We start from the raw sequence: 14,868 nt of genomic DNA on the forward strand, positions 1-14,868 counted from the left end.
CTCAGCTAACAGACGATATTAACCATTTTTACCTAAACGGAACACATTCCAACACCAAGCATCTAAATCGTCTAAACGGAAAACAAGCTAACGCTACATAAGCACATAACTGGCAAAAGTGATCTTTTCTACTTCATGCTATCTGCACAAACGAGATATCATATGAAAGCTGAGGTTCCACTGGTATAAGTCTCATCACTGTACGACCAAACTCACTGAACTAGCAGCAAGGGCGCCGGAAGCGGGGGGGCCAGGGGGCCATTGGCCCCCCCACTTTTCAGCCCTGCCCCACATTTTCGCAGCAGCAGATGCCGCGGAAAACTGTACAAATCCCTTTTCAATAATTCCCCTCTACTCTAAAGTCACATCTAAAACGCGATCTGATCTAGCTGTGTATATTTTGTTATTTTTTATAGTTATATTCAATCTCACTAGCTACAGGCATGTTTGAAGCTTGTAAAGGGAAGATGACAGCTCTCACTCGCCACTCTGCTGTTCCTCAGCGCCGCTCCCCCTCCCTCCTGCTGAAATTATGAATGTAAGGTGTATAGTAATCATAGATAACACGGCAGGGTCTGTTACAGTTTGTTTTTTATCTGATTTCAAATAAGCAAATTCTTGGCTTTCAGAATATTAAACTTGTTTCGGCAAATTCAGATGATAAATAGGCCTACAAATTTGAAGCTTGTAACAACATAATTACAAGCGGAGGAAAGGAGTAATTTAACGTCACTGCAGGCATAACAACAGCCGGTGTTTCTCGTGAGTGTTTTCCCCGGGAAACAAACACAATACACACAAACGCAAAAATACACAAAACACACGCGGCGCGGAACACTGTACAAATCCCGTTTCAATAATTCCCCTCTACTCTAAAGTCACATCTACAACGCGATCTGATCTAGCTGTGTATATTTTGTTCTTTTTTATTGTTATATATATTCAATCTCATTAGCTACTCATTTAAGCTTGTAAAGGGAAGACCACAGCTCGCCTCTCACTGGCCACTCTGATCTTCCGCAGCGCCGCTCCCCCTCCCTCCCGCTGAAATTATGAATGTAAGGCATATAGTAATCATATATAACACGGCAGGGTCCTTTACAGTTTGTTTTCATCTGATTTCAAATAAACAAAGTCTTGGCTTTCAGAATATTAAACTTGTTTCGGCAAATTCAGATGATAAATACGTTTGAAGCTTGTAACAGCATAACAAGCGGAGAACGGAGTAACTTAACGTCACAACAGGAACAACAGCCGGTGCTTCCCGTGCAGTAATCCAAACGAAAATATCTTTCCTCCGTAGTATTTTGATCATTTGCTCCGCTAATAATCAATCAGATCGATGGATTCCAGAGAAGAGAAAACTTTAAAGACCTTTTTCTCAAAATGATGACTCTGTAATAGTCATTATATAATATGACATATTTTGCTTAATATTTGGAGTAGACTACAAAAACAATCCTGATATCATTAGAAAGCTAGGAATCAAAATGTGTTTCGGGTCAATGCGACTGATTTCGATGGAGCAGGTCACTTTGCATTAGGTAAAATAAAGCAGGCAGACCTAACAGGAAGAATATGTACATTTTAACGCAATCAAATAGGACATTGTCACACCATTCAAATGTATCCATGTAAATTACAACCAATAAAAAAGCTTAGATTTGTTTATTTGTTACGTTGTTTACTTTATTTGTTACGTTGTTATTACATTACATTACATTGCATTTAGCTGACGCTTTTATCCAAAGCGACTTACAATAAGTGCATTCGACCAGGAAGATACAACCTTGAAGAAAACAGAATCATATAAGTACATCAGGTTTCATAGAGCCAAACATTTCAAGTTGTTCTGTGTGTCAGCCGTTAACCTAGATAGAAAGAATATATAGCCTACGCTTGCAAACATGTCAGAAGAACCAACGCAGAAGAAGACTAAATACAGTCAATCTAAACTTAAATTTAACAACTGGAAGGTCACATCCCTGACATCCACATCTCCGGAGCGTGGACCTTCTTCAAACAGCAAAGCCAGATGAACCCAAAAGCAGCAGCTCTGCGGCCGCAGAAACTGTCAAAACCGCCGCCGCCCCCACACAATTAAAGATGTTTGGAGTTTTATTTGAGTTATTCATTTAAACATTTTTTCAAACAGATGCTGATTTGAAGCCGTTGTTAGGCCTACATATTACGGTATTTCCTGTTTCTGCCGGAGAGAGGGGAGTTTGTCCCAAAGCTTGCCGCTCTATTTACTCCCTCCATCCGACAGGAGGGAGCCTCATGTGTCACTCCACGGAGTTCACTCCGTCACGGAAGGGGAGTGTGTAGGGGTAGGGTGTAAGGCGTGGTTTGGGATTGGGCCATAAAAACGCAATTTTTTTGGCCCCCCCACTTCTAAAATGAATCCGGCGCGCCTGACTAGCAGCCAGGAAAGAGCAAGAAAACAACTTCCGTTTACAGAGCCATATATATAAATACGTCTTACCTCAGAAAATGATGCTAGTACATCATTTTAATTCAAAAATAAAAAATGTTATAGATGCCATTGCTCCCACTAAGATAAAGGAAGTGACTGGCAAGAAAGTATCTCCATGTAGAAAGGCCAGGACCTTGAAAACTGAAAACTGAGAGTGTCGAAAAGCTGAACGCAGGTGGCGAAAAACAAATCTCCAGGCTCATTTTGAAATCTATAAAGAGAGATTGGTCTTTAGAATTTGGAATTGAAAATTGCACGATAGTCTTCCTTCGCTGACATCATTGCCAAAAACAAAAACAACACACGTGCCTTGTTTGCTACCGTTTAACAGGCCACTGTACACTTAACACTGTGCCTTGTCTTTTTCTTTTTTAGTGTAGGGGAGCCTCACTTTAGAGCGTTTACCGCAATCCGTCTTTGGTGTTATGAAGTGACTGAGCTCGTGAAGTGTCTACGGGAGGGCGGGGGGAAGCTCGCTGCGGGGCAACTGTGGACCTCTGTTGCCTGTCAGCGCAACTTACATGATGCCGTTTAAAAAGATTAAGGGCGTTGACGACCGGCCGTTCTGTGAGTCTCCAGAACACACATATGGCCAGTCGGCCCTTACCCTATATTCCACCGGGTCACTGCGGCGCAGACGGACCCGGTGGAATACAGGGTCTACCGTGTTTAGGTACCGTTAAGCAGAACCGAAATTGTGTATTTTGTATGGGTACCCGGTACTCGGCATATTTCTCATCGGTTCTCATCTGGAACCGAGTTTCGGTTCCCAACCCTAGTCAATTCAGACTGAAACACATTCACTAATGGGGATGGGGGATATTTATCAGCGACTGTTATGAGTCCTGAAAAATAGGCTCAGGGCTTAACAGGTTAAAGAGGCCCTATTTAGCTTTTTAGAGCCGTTCCTTTGCTGTAGTGTGTTATATAGGTTTCTGTGCATGTAAATGGTCTGCAGAGGCTTAAATCCCTGTTTTCCCTCCAGAGGGAGTTTCTCTCCCACACACGCTGACACACTGTCTGAAACGTCTTAATTGGACTCCTTTTTTTACTCCCGTAACACATGATATGCTAAGAGTCGGGACATTTCCTACACATTCCTAAGCGGTTGAACAATCGCAACAGCTAACCAATCAGAGAACATTGGGCTTCCGTTTCAAAGAGCTGTAGGGGATGTTGGATGGATGGGAGTGAATAAAAGAGGATCACATTGAATACATTTGTGTGATTTAGTAGAGAGATACAGTTGTTTTAGGGAATTATACTGTTTTTCAACTTTCACCAAAGTCGGGAGAGTAGTTTTTCCGTTATATAATTTAGGGACATAATGTTTGTTACCTCTAGTCTAGCTGACAAGCGTTATACTAAACTTCATTAATTAATGAGGATGACTAAATATAAAATATTTAAGTTTTAACAATATGCGAACATTTGTTCAAACTTTCAATTTCATTATAAATGTAAGTTTGGGAAAAAGGTATAACTAAGCATTAGAAGAGGTTTTACCGACATAAATTACATTTGTCATTTTATTGTTTGTGTTTGAGTATTATCTGTAACTTTGAACTATCATCACATGAATTGCCTGCTTGGATTGTGATCCACCAGTTGGTGACCACTGGCCTAAGCCAAACTGACTTGCTTATCTGATATTTGATCGGGACAAAGTTTGTGTTTAAACACCATTCTAATATTTCCTCTTTCTGCCCTCAGCATGGAGATGAGGTTTCTCCAGCAGCCAGTGACCTGGCCATGGTTCTGACCAGAGGACTGAGTATGGAGCAGCAGAAGAGCAACAGGGACTCTCTGCAGTACTCGAGTGGCTACAGCACAGAGACTACAACACCATCCTGCTCTGAGGACACAATCCCCTCCCAAGGTGAAACTCTAATCTACTATACACCTTTTGCCTGACAGTGCAAGTTTACCCATGATTAATCCTGATATTGCCTGCAACTATTGCTGTAAAAGCCGAGTTGTAGTGCAAATGGCCAACAATTAGAGATGGATACACAGTATGGATGTCTCAAAATGTGTTGGGAAGAAATTGAAAAATCAAAACCAAAACCTCTTAACAGGTTCAGGATAAATAGCTGGAGGCAGTTGGAGCCTGATGAGATAGAAATGTATTCACAAAAAAGAACGATACACCAACCTGCAAATTACATAATGCAGTGGTCAGTTCAATCAGCACAATACAGAACAACTACAGTATACAACATGAACTGTCGGCTGTGAAAACAAACCACGTCATCTGTCAGTCTTTCAAAAAAATATATAAACCTCTTTTTGTACACGAGATTACACTTTTAGGAAAGTGCTACCATGCTTTACACTCATAAGTACAGCAACTTTGACAGCTTTGAGTTATGAAAGACATTCTACCAGGCATATTTTGAAGTTTGTGAAGGAAAAGCAGCACAACTAGGATTGGAAAAGTGTTGGCAAAGTGCATCCTATTCATGGTACAATTGTAGGAAAATCACTAACATCTAGCTGCAAAAAAGGTTCAAGTACATGTAGCCACAATTTCAGCAACGACGGATTTCTTAGTGAGTACACACACACCCCTTTTTTATGGTAAAAGAAAGAAGTTACATATTGCCACCAAGAGGGACTGAACACTACTTTCAATTGCACAGTTGTGTCCGAGAGCCATGGCTCTTTGCAAGTCCTAATGGGGTCATTGATTCTTATTTGATTTTAAACATAAAATGTCCTGCGCCAAGTCCACACTCACTGACCAGCTTTCTCACAAATGCAAGGAAATCAAACCTCTAGATTAATTCTTACACCTGCAATTGGTCTGTTACATGTAACCCGCTCCTCAGATTCCTGTCCATGTTTGCTCTTACCTGTGAAAGAGGGCATTACCAATTTCTTTCAAAAAGCAATATATGTTTTGCTAAAGTCTCAAGTCATGGACCAACCTTCCTAGAGTTCATCAATCCAATAACAGATTATTTTGCTAGCCATGCTCTGTGATTTACAAAACTGCCTTCTCAGATCACGTATACTAGGTTGGTAAACAAATTTCACAAGATTCATGAGAACTTCTCGCATTTCTTGCAGAAACATGGTAATTGCATTGCTAGCATATCCATCTGGTGTTAAATGCTTCTAGTGCTAAATCAATGTAGAGGAAAACATTTGTTGAAGCATCATGTTCCCAACCTCTTCAAGGAAATTGATGCCAACATATGTTGTGCTGCATAAAACAGCAAGATAGAGTATTTAACTTTAATTTAGTAGGTCCATCTTAAATGTCTTGGTTCACGTTACCGTTAGTGTAGGCATAAGCCTGCTGGGTCACCGCTACCGTCTTTAGCTACCAAAATCCATCCATTTAATTATTCAAGCAGCTGGCACAGTATGACAGTTCTGACACTTTCCTTGACAGTAGCTGGGAGATGACAATTTATGTCAGGACTAAATTGAATATTATTAAATGTTTGTGCATTTCAAGACTGGCTGTCAGTTTCAGGCATCTTTTATCAAAATAGCACGCCATTATAATGTTGCTATTTCTGTTCTTATCCAATAATGTAACAACAATAAATTGTCTTTCTTGTCTTTTCTTTGTGATCCTCAATCACTTTGTGATCCTCAATCACTTGTCTCTCTTTTCTCCCTTACCCCCCCACATTAGGTTCTGATTATGACTGCTACTCAGTGAATGGTGATGCTGAAGGTGCAGATGGCCAGACAGAGTTTGACAAGTCCTCCACAATTCCTCGCCACTCTAACATCGCTCAGAACTACCGGCGCATGATCCAGACCAAAAGACCAGCGAGCACAGCCGGACTACCCAGTGGGGTTCTAGGTCCTGGGGGTCATCTTATATCCGGGGGAGGTGGTTCAGGTACTCCAGGCACTGCCACCATCCGCCGAACCCCGTCTACGAAACCGGGCGTGAGGCGCACACTGTCCAGCGCGGGGCCTATTCCAATCCGACCACCCATTGTGCCTGTCAAGACACCAACTGTTCCAGGAGACTCACATTCACCTGGGGCAAGTGGTGGGTACGCAGGTGGAGCACACTCAGGTGGGGTGCCTGTACGTGTGGGTAGTGAGGAGTGTGTCTTCTTTACTGGAGTTGAGGATGCACAGGGAGCGCTTGATTATGTGAAGGCATCACCGAAGCGCCTCAGTCTGCCTAATACCGCCTGGGGATCAGGGGCGGCATTAGAAATCTACACCCAGCAGCATGGAGGCCTTGCCATGGGAACAGGCTCAGGGGCCGGGTCAGAGGAGGATCAGATGATCGCGGCCAATCGGCACAGCCTAGTGGAAAAGATCGGCGAGTTAGTTGCCAGTGCACACGCCCTTGGAGAAGGGCAGTTTCCTTTCCCCGCCCTCCCTGATGACCCGGCCCTGCAGCCAACCGGCCCCACCGATAGTGAGATAGAGAGGGCAGAAGGGTCCGGCGACATGTTGACCACCATCAGGAGAGGGGTCCGTCTCCGCAAGACCGTATCCAATGACCGCTCAGCACCACGTATCTTGTGATTCGAGAAGAAGCAGGAATAAGATGATACTTGTCAGCCAATAGGGAGTCAGGTGTTGGTGTGGTGCAACCCAACAGCCTAGTACATACACAAACACTTAACTATGTAGGGAAAGCTATAATATAACAGATGATAAATAAAAACATACACAAAAAAAGTTTAATGACACCATTAGAGTAAATGATATATAATATAATGATAATAATAACATTAATGATGTTAACTCATGGTGACAAATAAAAGTGAAATACTGAATATTGACAGGCTCCTAGCAGGCCACTATAACTAGTGTATGTTGGATGCATGTTTGTCTTCTTTACACCTTCACCCAGGGACGAAAAACAGATACGTAAAAAAACATGCAAAGAAAGAGAGAAAGACTGGGTTCTGTTTGTCAATTACACCTTTCCCCATCCTCTTCTCCAACTAACCCAACTGTCTACTCCTAGATGAAAGACTAATGACTGATGGAGGTCCCTGTGGGGGTTGATTAAGAGGGGGGGTCAGAGTGCCATGTGACTCAGCAGCGACATACTGTATTTATTAGCCCACTGAACTTTAGCTTTGGTATTAGCACGGGGAGCTAACAGGCCAGAGGTCCCCTCTGGTTCATCCTAATGTAAAAGAGTGTTTAAAAAATACTGTTGGCATTGAACCGTGCTAGTTGCCCCTTCCCCTCTCTTGTGTGTGTGGTGCATTCATGTGTATGCATGTGGGCAAAGGCGAGTGTGTGTGCACGTGATTGATTGTTTGTGTGTGCGCGAGGGGGGTGGGTAGAGCTCTGCTGCAGGACAGCTGGTTACCCAATGAGGGCAGGGCTTTTCTCCTGTGTGTTGTACCTGTATTTTCTTGTTTATATCGTGACGTAATTTACCTTGTTACAACTGTACGAGAAGTAATCCAGGCGTATAGATATATTCATATATATTTTCTAGAACCAGAGAGAAAATGTTAAATCAGAAATGGAGCAATAAATGTGTTTTATTTTCTTGTTTCTAAGAAGAGGATAAATGGAGGACTGTGGGTTCTCCTTTATCACATTCAGGCAATCATCAGGAATGCTAAATTACATGTTGACTGTGAATTCATGCCTCACCACTTTGGTGTGTCTCTCTCTCTGTCGCTTTTTCTTTCTAGTGGAGGAAATGGATTTCATAAATGTTGAAAAACGCTCAAACTGTAAAGCACTTTGAAAGGTAGAGTATGTACAATAGCTGCTAGATGTTGCTGTAGTCATACCTTATGCAAGGGAGAGAAAAAGTGAAAGAGATGGTTGCCAATAATAGGGAGGGATATTATTTATAGTGTTATAGAAGACAGGGAGGGACAAAGAGGAAGTGATAAAGACCGGTGGAATTGAAGTAATTGGTGGAAGAAGGGCAGGGATGAGAAAGTTGGGCACAAATATTTATCTAAAACGTTGATTGAACGTCAGAGCTCTTCAGGGTTCTACAAGCTTCTGTGGATGGTGAATTAAGTGGTTGCACTCAACACATATTGCAAAATATACACAGCACAGATAGTTGAGAGTACTTTGGGATATAGGCTTTAGAAGGTCACTCGACCCGAATGACAAAAATAGTCAGCCCATAAAATTGATTATGGAAATTTCTAATGTCCAAAGTAAGGTAAATTACAAAATAGCATTCACTCAAGTTCATGTGCAAATAGATATCAGTACATTGGCTTATCCGCAAATGTATTCTTACCTGTAAATACTGTATATCTTTGCATTATGAAAAAGCTGAGCAGCAGCCTTTTGCCCAAGATTGGCTCCTCAAGTTTTATTTATAAGGACACCATACAACAAATGTAATATATCATACAGAGGATTATATTTGCAATAATGTTACCATAGGAGACAACAAATGACTTTGAGGGACAGCACGCACAGTTAGTTGCACAGTGTTGGGCAGTGGTTAGCTGAAAGCTAGCAGTTAGCAGCTCTGGCTTTGGCCAGGCCTTTAGTTGAAGATAGGCTTTATCTTTAGGTAAACAGAATGTAAAAGTCAGTGCTTATGATGATCGGTAATGTGTAGTTGAACAAAAATAAAACTTGCCCAACACTGTTTATTTAATTGAGGGATTTACCCTGTTTGTGTATGTAATGCTAAGCTAAACGTTAACATTTAGATTAGCATGTTTTCAGTCACAAACAGTACATACAGTTCCACTAATTATGTCCTTTAACTGAACCTGTGTCTCAATTTGGATACTTCCATTAGTGCCATGTACTTGTGTAGTGCTTGAATTTCAACAGTGTTGTGTTGCTTTAAAGCTAACAGCTGTTGTGAAGTAACCTAAATTGACTCACATTTGAACATCCCTTTTTATTTATTTTTATTTGAATCGTATATTGCAACAGGAAAGATATCTAGCCACCATATTGGCAAGTCTGGTGGTAACTGCCCTTTGACTAGATAGCCACAATAGCGACCAGTGCTCCTAGTACCAGACTCCTGCTACTTGGATGGGTTAAATGCAGAGAACACATTTCACTGTGTGTGCTGTATGCTCTGCATGTGTGACCATTAAAGAGGGTTTCATCCCTCCAATTCTATTATATTCTATTATTGAGGGTAATAATTATCCAGTGTTCCACACGTCACTTTTTGACAGTTATAAGTACAACAACCAGGCATTCATAGTGCACTTCTGCCACACTTTCAAAATATGGAAGTCCACAAATTGAGACACAGCACAAGTGTTTCTATCACAGTTTAGCTTAGCTTAGTGCTAATAACCCAGTTCAGCTCAGGACACGACTGCATGAAAGGATTATTTATGGACGATGTGGTGAAGAAAAAGGTGAAGCCTGTTTGATACGCTCTCTGATGACAAATAAGCAGGAGTGTTAAATTAGACTTTAGAAACTGACGGAGAGAGGACGAGAGCAATGAGCATTGCACTGCCTGTTCATACAATGTGTTGTACTTGTAAATGAGAATCAGGCGCGCATATTTGGCATTAATGGTTTGTTAAACACAAATGTACATTGAATTTTCAGTTTCAGTATATTATTCTTTTTTCATTTCGCAGTATTGTTTAAATATTTTTATCTTTCTTATTTTATGTAAAAGAATAAGAAATCACTCCACATCTAACACAAACTATTAAGCTGTGTCATATGTGGATGTAGGATGGGTGGGCCGAGTGTGAGTGTGTCCTTGTTTGGTCGGTGAACTCTTTACATCTGTACACTCTTCTAACAGAAGGCATCAGCACTCTTACAGTAAATGTCCTATTTTTAACTTATTTCTTAACTGTTTTAAATATAGTTGTGGCCCTTAAAAATAATATAATGATGATTCAATTTAAAGAGTGAGAGAGGATAATGTTTGAAATTTGTAAACACAATGTGTGTGTGTTGTCACATGTGGACGATGTGTGTTGTATCAGCTGGATGAGAGGGTAGAAGGGGAGAGGACCTCCCTCTTGAAAAAGAGAAATTGTTCTTCTGTAAGACCACCAATGGAAGTCAAAGTGCACATGAATATAGATATGGATACTGAATGTACTGCAATGTATAGGGGGGACATTTAACTGTTTGTGTTTGACTTGCTTGAACGATTGCAATGTCATGACTTTGTTATTGTACAACTGAATGAAGTTTAAACAGTAGGAAAGCAATACAGAGGTGGTGTGCATGTGCATACATTCAAGTGTGGGTATGTTAAAGGAAAATAGCTCTGTTTTTGGTTTTTGGTTCACCATCTTAAAGATTAAAGCTATATCACATTGTCATCTCTGAATGGGATGATATAGAGTTACCCTTCACTATATTTCCAAGGACACTGTTAGAGCCAATTCCAAGAGTCTGAATGCGTATGTGCTGTATGTTTATTAATTCTAGTGCACATTGAGTTCACTGCCAGTTATCTATATTAGTCATTGCTTCATTAAAGCGTTTATAATTCCCTGCAAAACAGACATGCTGCTTTATTCCAAATGATGGATTACAACTCAGGATAAGAGCAGGATTTCACATTGAGTCAGATGAGAAAAAGTCAGATCATATTGAACACACTGGCCTTTGATGAGTGTGAGATGAGTGTACAACACTGCTATTTTCCTTTAAAATGCCAAATTAACAGCACAAAAAGTTATCTAAACTAAAACAATGTCTTTTTTTAACATGCTGAATTAACTGTGTACTGAACTAACTGTCTGATCAAGCTGAAACTACTACTCTGCTACACATATCATTATGCCCATTTTTACGAGTATGTGTTTGTGGGTAGAAATAGGTCTACTGGCTACAATGAAACAGACATACATAAAAACATATCGGCAGATTTACATGCGTGCAGGCATGCGTGCGTACAACACAAACAAACACGTCATAGGATATACACAAACTACACAAACTAGGCCTGTGTATACACAAGTTACACAGGCCTAACTGCTGTACATCATGTTCAAAAGGAACTAGCACTGTAAAAATACATTTATTTACATTTCATAACTTTTAAATCAGTTAAAAAGTTGAAAATATCCCATCTCGACATTCAGTGATATTGCAACATTGTAAATTCTTATCTTGACAACATCTAGATAAGTACACACATGAAACATGATAGTTACATGCCATGTGCACACTTGAATAAAATGACTTCAGAAAATACTGTGTTTCTGAACAGACTGTAGTGCTGTTGAGTTATTATGCAAGTACCTACGACTACAACTGTCAAACTGATAAAGGAATAGTTTGAGCTACCTACAACGGCATGGTTAGCTTAGCCTACGATCAATAAGTAAGCACAGTTAGCCTGTTTAGCCCAATGATTACTAATACATCAACCAGGATCTAAAGTGAACTAATTAACATGCTATGTGTTGTTTGCTGAATCCACACGGAAAAACAATTATATTCAACTCATTTTTTGGCCAAGTGCCAAAAAATACCCAGTTGAAAACCAATTACTCCAAAGGAATACTTCTAAAACAAAATGACAATTTGTGACAATTTGTAACCCAATGTTACTATTGAGTTTTGAGAAAAATGCCTGCCTTTACGTTCTTAAACTAAAAGGCTTGGATAATACTGCAAGAGTTTTTATGGTGATATATTTTTGCTTTTGTTAAAAGCTGCCCCCATTTACTTAAATTCGTTTTTTGATTTTCCATTCACATGGTGACATGTGAGGAGTTTTCTTTAAGAACTCAAAGTAACACATGGTTTGTAATTTGTATACAAGTTGCAATTGTTGGCGTTTATTACTCTTCATATGATTAGTATATTGCCATTGTAGGAACGCAGTAGGGTTAAAAACTCAGCAGCACCATTGTCTGAAAGCCTGGAGGTGTACAGAATCTACTAATTACTATCAAATTAGTTTGAACACTCACGTTATGTACGGAGACCGTTTTCACACTCATGTATCCCTCTTTCTCTTTTCCTCTCTATGATCTTCCTCTTGTCTTACCTCCATCCACTGGCACAGTAATCCCAGGGATGCCGTCTGACTGATAGGTTAGAAAACAACATTTGTTGAGTCCCATCAGCGGCTGTACTCTTTGTCCCTCGCAGCCCATCAAAGCTAATGAAACATAATTCTGATGAAGTCTTTATTCACACCACAGCCAACATGAGCTCAGTTTCTCTCTCTGTTATATCCCATTCACTCTGGTCCTTCCTCTTTCTCCATGTCTGTGTGTTTGTAGGTTGGTAAGTATGTGTGCTACAGTTCAAATGTGGATGTATGTGGCTAACTGGTGGTTTCTGCGTGTGCTGTGTTAAGAGCCAGAAGCATTAGCTAGGGTAAACTACCCCGCTGTACAGGACTAGCTTCAAGGCACTCAGCTGACACTCAATCATAGCACTAGATTACATTTTAATAAATTTTTGTCTTTTAAGACATCTTATTGGGACCATATTACAGGCAGCTTATATTACTTTGATGGTTTCTTGGTGAGCTTCTGTCTCTAAAACCTACAAGACGCAAGGGGGAGCAGTATAATAACATGCAGTAGGAATTTTTACCCACATTGCCAAAATAAATTGTTTGCAGCACAAGTACAGTATATTAGTATTTGTGTTAAATAGGGCTAAAAATCAAACCAAAATGGACACAAGTGACAATTACAGCATAATGTTAAAATGTCACGGAACAGTAGCACATGAAAGGGAGGATTCTAAAGTCTTAATTCAAAACCAAACATCACCAAATCACTCAAAGTAAATGTTAAAAAATAAGAGGGTTTTTAAAAAGCATTGGTTTTTCAACTTGTCCATCCACAACTTAGTTACCCTGGTTACTTACTAGGACATTGGCAGATTTCCATTGTGGACATTTTCTTGCAGCGGGAACACATGCAAATCTATGTGGAAATTTAGCTGAGAACGGACTTATTTTGCGGTCTGAAATGCAACTTTGATTTCCTTCAAGAAAACACAGGAAACATACTGTCTGTCAAACATTCTTAAAAACAAAAACACATTTTTAAGGCTCCTTATGGCTGATTCAAATAGGAATCACCTTGTGGTGACCATTAAAAGGACAGATTGAGCTGCATTTATAATGAGAAGTATTGCACATAGGCAAATCCCTAGTGTATGGAACTGAGCTAGGGTTAGGGTTAGGCTTAAGCAAAAGACAAAACATATAAAGTGTTCCTACTCTAAGTAGGTATTTAAATACTAATATCAGTCTTAATTTAAATTATACCTTACCGAATACATTTAAAATTCTTTAGAAGGTACCAACATATGGGGTATTTAAAAGGGTCCTTAGGCTCAAATGCTGCATTACAACATACTCCCAAAGCCATCTGCCCAGGTTATACTGAATGTGTATGTGAGTGTGCATGAATGTGTGTTGCACTAGGACACTTGGTTAAGACCCCTACTGTTCCTCCCTCCCACCTCCCACGCACAATCTGCCAATCGTCTTTGCTGTCTATAACTGAAGAAACCCAACACACACATACACCAACAAGCACACACACAGTTGTCTGAAGCATACGTGACTAAGCTCCATTTTGGTCTTCTGAGCGATCATGATGAAACACGTTGTAACTTCCTGTCATATAGCCATGCAGAACAGAGGGGCCACAGTGGCCCCCGGTGCCACAGTGACTGAACTTAATGTCTCTGTCAGTTCTCCAGTTCTCAGTGGTGTCTCTCGCTTGCTCTCTCTCCCTTCTTCCTCTATAGCCTCCAAATGAAATCTCTCCACAACTCACCTTTGAGACATTGATATCATTTTCTATGGGGCTATTTTGTTCCAAGGATACCAATTTGGCCCAGTCAACATCTGCTTTATGTTTCTGTACAAACCAATCTTTTGCTCCTCTCTTCACCCCCGCCCCCCTCGTAGACCTGCAGGCACCGTGGTCTTTGTCTTTCTCTCTTCTTTCTGTCCCCTCTTCTTCTCTAATTTATTGTGAATTGATTTCTAAGGTTGTTTCGCCTCTGTCGCTGATGATAAGGTTTTCTTTTTCTGTCTTCCACTGTAAAATTGACCTTTTTTTGTTAACTTTAGTCACTGCTAATGTAACAAAACGCACTGTGATGATTCCAGTATTAATAAAAGTTGTACTTAAACTGTGCACTGTTGTGTGAAGCGATTATTTTTAATCAAGAATGAAACAAAGGTCAAGATTTTTTTTAAGTGAATGAATATGGATCTTCTTAAGCAAACTAGGGGTTAGCTAACTGTAATTAATGTACCAAAGTCATAATAACAGCCTTAGACTTTCACAATAAAGGTTCTTTATGACAAAATGTGAGCACATAAACAAGGAAGCTGTATTTTCATAAGCAACCATATTAACTTAGACTAGATATTGTTGATGTGAAAAGCTACAGTGTTCTTAATGTAAAGCTAAATGAAGATAGGGCTCAACATAACTCCCAGTAATTGATCTGAATCATCTGTATTT

The 14,868-nt window shown here is 40.2% G+C and overlaps 1 protein-coding gene across 6 annotated transcripts in view; it reads left to right on the top strand.

The window, feature by feature from the left end:
- The window catches only part of LOC307028263 (protein MTSS 2-like), a 105,656-nt gene extending 91,121 nt beyond the window's left edge, over nt 1-14,535 (top strand). For all 6 annotated transcript variants that reach the window (XM_079663129.1, XM_079663126.1, XM_079663127.1 and 3 more), the window contains 2 exons: nt 4,190-4,355; nt 6,126-14,535. In XM_079663129.1, the coding sequence (XP_079519255.1) occupies nt 4,190-4,355; nt 6,126-6,985 (1,026 nt within the window). In that variant the 3' untranslated portion in view covers nt 6,986-14,535. The remainder of the gene's footprint in view (nt 1-4,189; nt 4,356-6,125) is intronic.
- Nucleotides 14,536-14,868: the final 333 nt, after the last annotated feature.

Source organism: Notothenia rossii, assembly GCF_949606895.1.
Source record: "Notothenia rossii genome assembly, chromosome: 2".
NCBI lineage: Eukaryota > Metazoa > Chordata > Actinopteri > Perciformes > Nototheniidae > Notothenia > Notothenia rossii.